Here is an 8,849-nt window from a genome sequence, read left to right as displayed (position 1 = left end):
CCATTTTTTTTTTTTTTTTTTTTTTTTTTTTTTTTTTTTTACCAACAAAGGATTTAAGAAAGGAAAGAACTTAGATTTCCAGTACAATGCAGGTTTGGCAAAAGTACACTTAATAAAATGATGCATTGCCATTTATGAAGCAGAAATAACTAATAGAGTTGAAACTACACAGTGGTGCAATGTTCAACTTACATTAAACATTTTAAATGAAAATATATGCAAATCACTGGGGCGGGGGAAGAAAATGGACACATATGTAATACCCTTTGTAATAAAAAATTTAAAAAAATTAAAAAAGAAAACTTTTTATAATAAAAAAAATAATAATTTAAGTCATTTCTGTTTTTTCCTTAGCCAGTCTAGTTAAAGGTTTCTCAACAAAAATGTTCAAAATATGGTTTCTGAAAATAACTAGTGTCAAAAAGCATACTTTTGTAATGATCTGACCATTTCTGATAATCTATTCCACAAAAGAATCATTTTTTCTTTCACCGATTCTATCATTTTTTTTCTCTGTATCAGTTGTCTCTGCTCCAGTCTTTATTATTTCTACCTTCTGCTTGTTTTGGGTTTAGTTTGTTCTTTTTTCCTAGTTCTTAAGGTGGAAAGTTAGGTTATTGATGTGAGATATTTCATCTTTATTGATGTGAGATATTTCATTTTTTTAAAATTATAAATGTTTACAGCTATATATTTCCTCCTGAGTACTGCTTTTCACTGTATCTCATAACTTTTGGTATGCTGTATTTGTATTTTTACCCATCTCAGTGTATTTTCTCATTTCCCTTGTGGGTTTTTTCTTTGACATACTAGTTTTCTAAGAATGTTCAATTTCTTCATATTTGGGGATTTTCTAGATTTTCTTCTACTATTAATTTCTAATTTCAGTCCACTGTCAATGCAAAGATGGTTTGTATGTTTCCAACCATTTTAAGTTTATTGAGATTTGTTTTATGGCCTAATATATGTTCCTGGAGAATGTTCCATGTGTATTTGAGAAGAATATATATTCTGTTGTTAATTAAAGTGTCCTGTGTGTGTCTGATTTTTTCTGCTGTTTGATAAAATCTGCTGTTGAAATCCTATAGTTCTTTGTTTGTTTTTTGTTTTTTCATTTTAGCTATCATACTTCTCAGTTCCAGAAATTCTATTTGGTTCCTTTTCACAATTTCTGTCTCCTTATTTATACTCTCTACTTATTGAAACAATGTTCTCCTGGTTTCCTTTGGTTCTTTGTTCAAGTTACCTTTGGCTCTTTGAGCATATTTAAAACAGTTGACTTCGAGTCTTTGTCTAATAAGCCCAATCTCAGGGCTTCTCCAGGGACTGTTTTGTTATTTTTTTCCTTTGAATGGGCCATACATTCTTTTTCGTTGCATGCCTCATAACTTTTGGTTGAAAATTGGACATTTTAAATATTATGATGTGCTCATTCTGGAAACCAGATTATTTTGCTCCTCGGCCTTTGTTGTTATGCTCATTGTGAGTTGCAGATGTTTTGTCTATTTAGTGACTTTTCTAAACAACTTTTTAAAGACTGTATTCTTTGTCTTCTTTGGTCTCAGAGGTCTCTGTTCCTTTAGTTTGTAGTCAGGTGATAGTTTCACAGAGATTCTGTAAGTGCCTAGAGCGGGGTTGGAGGAGATGTTAGAGGACAGTAGAAGAAAGACAAAAAAAAAAAAAAAAAGAAAGAGGAGGACGAGGAAGAAGAGAAGCAAGAGAAAAGAAAACTAAGAAAAGAAGAAAGAAAACCTCACAGTCTTTGAAGACTGGCTCTGTATTTGGACCCTCCTTCAACACAGCCCAGATATTTCCAACTCTGCCTTAGCCTTCACTTCCTCCTTGCACTCTGCCTGAATAGCAGCAAGAGATTAAATCATTGGGTCTTCACAGATCTTCTTCTGAGCAGGCATCATGGGATCTTGTCAAAGCCCTTACTTGCCAAGGAACTCTCTTGCAAACTTTTCCTCCCAGGCTTTCAGCATATTTAATTTTTACTCCAAAACCTAACCTTTTGCCCCAAGTGGCAGGGCTTTGGTCCTTTTAAAAATATTTTCAAGGAGTACCCTCCACTTAGTCATTTTTCCATTTTGAGAGTTCAAAATTAAATGAAACAGCCAGTCCTTCAGAAAACTCTTAACAAACACAATTCCTTAACAAACTCTTCTCCCTCTGTAATCAGATACTTACACTGAAAACATAATTTGCTGTTTTCAATACAACTACCATAAGGGGAGCAACTTGGTACAAGGCTAAGTTAAAAAATATCACATAGCTTTCCTACTCCTCCATATTGAATCATCTTTTTCTCGATTTAACTTTTGCTTGGTTGCTCTAAACCTTTGGCTATCCTTTGGAGTTTTGACAAAGTTGATTCTAGCAGTACGCAGTAACATTAGTACTGAAAACACTTGAGATTATGAAAACTGGGAAATTCTGTGTTCAAAATATGGTTTCTGAAAATAATTAGTGTAAAAATTACTAGGACCATGATATTTTGTCCAAATGTAAGATAAATTATTACTCAAAGATCTTGGAAACAGTATAACTAATCTGTAAGTGTACTTTTGTAATGATCTGGCCATTTCTAATAAGCTGTTTCCCCAGTTTATCATAACCATCAAGGCTTGGGGTTAACAGATAGTAGGTTACTAAGGATGGAAACTGACCCAGGTATAGGTGATCTCGTCCCAAAGTCATACACTTGCCACAGTCCCAATCAGCACGATTGTAGATGACTTTGGTTTAGGGGGGCTATGGTGGTAGAGAGACAAATCAGTGGTTGCTTCAAATGTGGCAGTGAGCAGGACCACAGGGGAGCCATTTTTACATGCAACAATCTGTCCTCATCCCAAGGAATGAATAGGCACTTTAGAACCTTATCTGCTTTGTGAGCCAGGATTCAACTACTCTGAGATCGGCTGGAGGTAGTGAATAGAGCTCCTCTGGACACCTGCAGCCATTGGTTTCATGGAAATGAACCATTCAGGACAGAAAGGACAGTGAGATCTGAGAGTGCATTTGCTTCTCAGTGGAGAGATCTCCCAGAGCCCAATCTCCTGAAGAAACCCACCTCAGTCCAGTCCTTCATTCAGGGCCCAATGGCAGTTGAAGCAGCTCTGGCAGGACTCCCAATAGAAATCAACTGTCCCATCTTTCTGGATGACCTGAGAGACCCTGTCACCATCGAATGTGGGCAGAACATCTGTGGCTCCTGCATCCAGCAGTCCTGGGCTGATGTACAATACAGGGTTTCTTGCCTGTATTATACATACCAAGAGAGGTGCTTGAGGAGCAACACCCAGCTGGGAAGGATGATTGACATCGCCAATCTCCTCCAGACCATCAGGGGCAAGAAGAAGCAGCAGGAAGAGAGGGGTTTGTGCAAGAAGCACAACCAGGTGCTGACCCTCTCTGTGAGGAGGACTTAGAGCTGTTGTGCCCCATGTGCACTCAGCTCCCTGTCCACCAGGGCCACCAGGTGAGGCCCATGGGGGAGGCTGCCTGTTATCACAGGCCGAGGCTCTACAGTTACATCAGTAAGCAGATGACCCACGTTCAGAAGTTAATAAGCATTCAAAGCAAAAAACTCATAGAACTGAGAGAAAAGGTGCAAAACAGAAACAGAAATTAGCCTCTGAATTTGAGTCTCAATTTATAGAGCGAAAGCAAGAGGAAGTTCTCTCAAGGCTAGCTGAAGAAGAGAAGGACATTCAACAGAAACTCACTGCAAACACAACTGCATTTTCAGGCCATCTTTCCAACTTCAAAGGTGTACAAAAGGAGGTGGCAGAGAAGAATGTGATGCCAGATGTGAAATTGCTGATGGATATCAAGAGTGTCCTCCACTGTTGTGATAACCTGAAACCCTCAGCTATCTATTGGTGCCAGTTAAGGAGAGAAGAATTCAGTCTTCCTCCGCCGTGTTCAGCCCTGCAGAAAATTAGAGAGATTTAGAGAAGTTAACCTGGATCCCAAGACTGCACATCCTAATCTACTTGTGACTGAGGGTAAAAAGTCTGTGAGATTTGTGAGAAAAAAGCAAAGTCTTTGTCAGAATCCAAAGGGATTTGCTGTCGACCCAGTTGTCCTGGGTTCTGAAGGGTTTGACTGTGGCCAACATTACTGGGTGGTCCAGGTGGATGACAAGCCTCAGTAGGCTGTGGGGGTTTGAAAAGACTTCCTTAAAAGGAAGAGAAAGCAGCACCTGCTAGGACGAAAAGAACAGATGTTGGACGATTCAGCTGCAGAATGGTGATTATGTGGCACCAGGGTCTGTTCCTGTCACCCTTGTGCTGAAGGAAATGCCCAGAGGGATTGGCATCTATCTGGACTATGAGTTGGGTCAGATTTCATATTATAGTTTGAATGACATTTGAATGACATGTCTCACATCTATTTCTTCATGGATACATTTTCTAAAGTGCTAAAGCTTTAGTTCTATATCTGATATGACTCCAAACCTCTTACAATCTGTGCTGTAAGAGATTAGGAAGGATGAACTGTGACTTTGCTTCATTTTCTTCCTGTGATTTATGGACAGTATGTAGCATTTTGTACAACTATCAGTGATTCTAGCACCGATAAAGAATATTATTTAATGCTTATTTAACTTTACATACATGAACAATGTTTTTCTTATTTTGTTTTCTATTTTTTTAAATTTTGTTTCAATAGCAGTAGAGATGTTGTGGGAACTAACAGATGTGGGGGTTAACTGTCAAGTGTTTCCGGTATAAATTGTGTATAAAGTGTATAAATAAAGTGTATGAATTGTAAAATAAAAAAAGGCTTAGGGTTAAAAGGAAATGCTGCAATCAGACACAAGATTTATATATAAGTAATATCTACTACAATGTTATCAAACGGCATTTTGTTAAAAAATCTTATGTCTTACTTACAGAGCATCCACAAATGCAACTACTGACTGGTTAGCTCCAGTTGTGTGGCATGGCACTTATAAAGAAGAAGTACTGGAAAATTACTATGCACATCATAAAATTACTGTGGGGCTGACTGTGTTTGCTGTGGGAAGGTAAGTAATATATGTCCTTCACATTCAGGCCTTTTATTGTAGAAAATTAGATATTATCAATAATTCCACCTAAAAAATCTAGAAAAAGTAGAGCAAAATAAAGCCAAAGCAAGCAGAAGTAAGGAAATAATAAAGATAAGAACAGAAATCCATGAAATTGAAACAGAAAAGCTATAAAGAAAACTCATGAACAAAAAGCTCTTTCTTTGAAAAAAAATTCACAACCATCCATTTATTTTCTGGCAAAGAAAAAAAATGACACAAATTACAAATATCGGGAAAGAAACAGGTTATATTCCTCAGACCTTCAGATATCAAAAGGCTTATCAGAGAATACTACAAAACACTCTACACACGTACATTTAACCACTTAAATAAAATGGGCTCTGAAAACCACAAACTACCATAACTTACCCAACATGAAATAAATCATTTGAATAGCCCTATATCTACTGAGGAAATAAAATTTATAAATTTAAAATCTCCCAAAGTCTACAGGTCCACATGGTTTCATTGAAGAATTCTATCAAATATTTAAAGAAGAAGTAACATCAATTCTATACAATCTCTTACAAAAATCAGAAGATGAGGGAACACTTCCCAATTCACTTAATGAAGCAAGTGCTGCCCTGATAGTGAAACTATACCAAAAAAGTACAAGAAAGTATTATATAATGTATCTATTATTCATTAAAATTATAGTTTTTAGTAACATGTTATTAAATATGCAGTTATCTATATATATAAAAGGCTAATATGCAAAGTGTCCCCTTGGAAGTTCAACCGGGAGACTGAGTTTGATCGCTTGCTATGACATGTGCTGACCACCAGGAGGCAGCATGGAATGAAGGAAGGACCTGGCCAGCAGCCGGGGAAGGGAGGCCCTGGCTGGTAGCTGGAAGGCCCCAATTGGCCCTTATCGCTGGCCAGGCCTAGGGACCCTACCCATGCACAAATTTTGTGCACTGGGCCTCTACTTTTTTATAAAGAAAATCCACAGAAAGAGGAAGGAAGAAAAAGCCCAGCCAGTGTGGCTCAGTGGTTGAATGTTGACCTATGAACCAGGAGGTCATGGTTCAATTCCCAGTCAAGGCTCATGTCTGGGTTGTGGGCTTGATCCCCAGTGGGGGGCATGCATGAGGCAGCCGATCAATGATTCTCATTATTGATGTTTCTATTTCTCCCTTTTCCTTCCTCTCTGAAGTTAATAAAATTATATTTTAGAAAGAAAGAGAGAGAGAGAGAGAGAGAGAGAGAGAGAGAGAGCGAGCAAGGGGAGGAGAGGGAGAGAGAAAGAAAGGAATGAAGAGAGAAAGGAAGGAAGGAAGGAAGGAAGGAAGGAAGGAAGGAAGGAAGGAAGGAAGGAAGGAAGGAGAGAAGGAGAGAGGGAGAGAAGGAGGAAGAGAGAAAGGAAGAAACAAAGGAAGGAGCAAAGGACTTGTGAGCCTTGTTTTTTCAAAGTTCCCTGATAGCTGTTCTGAGGTTTTGAACAATCTTGCAATCATAAGAACCACAAGCGCTGGGCCAGCCACATTGTTGGTAGGGAAATGCCTGTGTGTGTGTGTGTGGTGGGGGGAGTGGGGGAGTGGAGGGGGTGTCTCACCACAAGTAGTAGGGCTCCAGGTGAGTGGCTCCAGGCCTTCCTAGCCCTTGAATCATTATCAATAGGCTGAGACTGACACAAAACAGCCCTATATCATGCCACACTCAAAAATTAATCCAAATGGATTATAGACTTAAATGTGAAAGATAAAACAATAAAGCTACTAAAAGAAAATGTAGATTTTCACTACCTTAAGGAGGCAAAGCTTTCAGAAACATGACACAAAAGTATTAACCAAAAAGAAATATGGATAAATTGGACTTTTTTAGATTTAAGTTGCTAGCTTCCAAGATTTCATTCAATTTATTACTAATGGTCCATTGTATATGTATATATACCACATCATCTTTATCCATTCATCTGTTGATAGACACTTAGGCGTGGCTATTGTAAATAATGCTGCAATGAACATGGGATGCATATATCTCTTCCAATTAGTTTTTGTTTTCTTTGCATAAATGCCCAGAACTTAATTTTAATGATTATATAAACATTATCTGAAGCTGAGCCACATATGATTACCTTTAACTTTTAAAAATTTACCTGAGGCTATTTATTACTCTGAGACTCTTTTACTGGCTTGAGAGACTAGAAATGAGAAAGTTTATTTTCCAATCCAGTTATCTTAGCACAGTACTAAAGGCCACAAAGCAAAATAATAAAGTCAGTGCAGATATTGGGGTATGAATTATTTCACCTCTGACTGTTTATACATAACTGACTGCTCATAAAGTGAGCTACAGACAGCAATAACTGCTTTTATAATGACCCAAGGCCTTTTTCACCTACAACCTTCAGAGCAAGTTCCCATTGCTCTGATATCCCTGAAAACTCTGGCTCTCACCTTGCACTGGGCTCTGGGCGGTTCCTAATCTCACCAATTTCATTCACTCTTGTGAGGAATTCCTCTTCTCTCCCATAATCCACAGAACCCATTAGGAAGAGCAAAGGTAGATAATTTCACTTTCTTTTATACTGCTTAAATACAACTCAAGAAGCATATTTAATATTTGGTTGCTTAGTAGCACTTTTGGGTAAACTATAGTCAGTATAATTAAAATATTATTGTGTTCCAATAAAATATAAGAAAATGAACTTGTTTCTTTTTTACTTCACAGATATATTGAATTCTATTTGTTCAACTTTATATCATCTGCTAATAAGCATTTTATGGTTGGCCAGAAAGTCGTAATTTATGTTCTGACAGATAATTTGTCCAAGTTTCCTTGGATACAGCTGAGTCCCCTCCGGACAATCAAAGTTTTTGAAATTAAGCGAGAGAAGAGATGGCAAGATATTAGTATGATGCGCATGAAGACCATCAGCGAGCATGTTGTAGATCACATACAATATGAAGTTGACTACCTCTTCTGCATGGATGTGGATCAAGTCTTCATGCAGAAATATGGATTAGAGACCCTAGGGGAGTCAGTGGCTCAGATACATTCTCATTGGTATAATGCACATCCTATAAAGGTACCTTATGAGAGAAATAACTTATCAGAAGCATACATACCTATTGGTAAGGGAGACTTTTATTACCATGCCGCTGTATTTGGTGGCACTCCCATTCAGGTTCTCAACATTGCCAGGGAGTGCTTCAAAGGAATCATGAATGATAAGAAAAATAACATTGAAGCGGTGTGGCATGATGAAAGTCACCTAAACAAGTATTTCTTTCTCCATAAACCTACTAAACTCTTATCTCCGGAATATAGCTGGGATATTGGTAAAAAACGTACTGGTGAAATTAAAGCTATTAAAATCCGTTGGGCTCCTAAATATTATAACATTCTTAGAGCAACACATAATATTGAAGCCCTTCTTTTACAGTTCTGAATTTAAGAGCATTGTTTTCTTTTATATCTTAGATAATTAGCACTTGACAAAACTTAGCACTAAAAAGTCACTAACAGGAGAACCAAGATGGCGGCATAGGTTAACGCCGGAGTTTGCCGCCTCGAACAACCATTTCAAAAGTGAAACTAAAAGACGGAAGGGACATCACCCAGACCCACAGGAACGCTGGCTGAGTGGAAGTCCTACAACTAGGAGGAAAGAGTAACGTATACGGACAGTCAGAAGCATTGTTTTCTTTTATATCTTAGATAATTAGCACTTGACAAAACTTAGCACTAAAAAGTCACTAACAAAATGGCAAGCCCACCAACATAGCATACTCATACTCTCATTTTGAACTGTGTAAAATGA

The 8,849-nt window shown here is 37.8% G+C and overlaps 1 protein-coding gene across 3 annotated transcripts in view; it reads left to right on the top strand.

Annotated features, from left to right (window-relative positions):
* The window catches only part of LOC102751930 (N-acetyllactosaminide alpha-1,3-galactosyltransferase), a 69,647-nt gene extending 61,100 nt beyond the window's left edge, over window positions 1–8,547 (top strand). For all 3 annotated transcript variants that reach the window (XM_015570645.1, XM_015570643.1, XM_015570644.1), the window contains 2 exons: window positions 4,904–5,035; window positions 7,757–8,547. In XM_015570645.1, the coding sequence (XP_015426131.1) occupies window positions 4,904–5,035; window positions 7,757–8,477 (853 nt within the window). In that variant the 3' untranslated portion in view covers window positions 8,478–8,547. The remainder of the gene's footprint in view (window positions 1–4,903; window positions 5,036–7,756) is intronic.
* The last annotated feature ends 302 nt before the right edge of the window (window positions 8,548–8,849 follow it).

The sequence above is a fragment of the Myotis davidii genome, unplaced genomic scaffold (assembly GCF_000327345.1).
Source record: "Myotis davidii unplaced genomic scaffold, ASM32734v1 scaffold964, whole genome shotgun sequence".
NCBI lineage: Eukaryota > Metazoa > Chordata > Mammalia > Chiroptera > Vespertilionidae > Myotis > Myotis davidii.
This window is presented reverse-complemented; position numbering and strand designations above follow the sequence as displayed.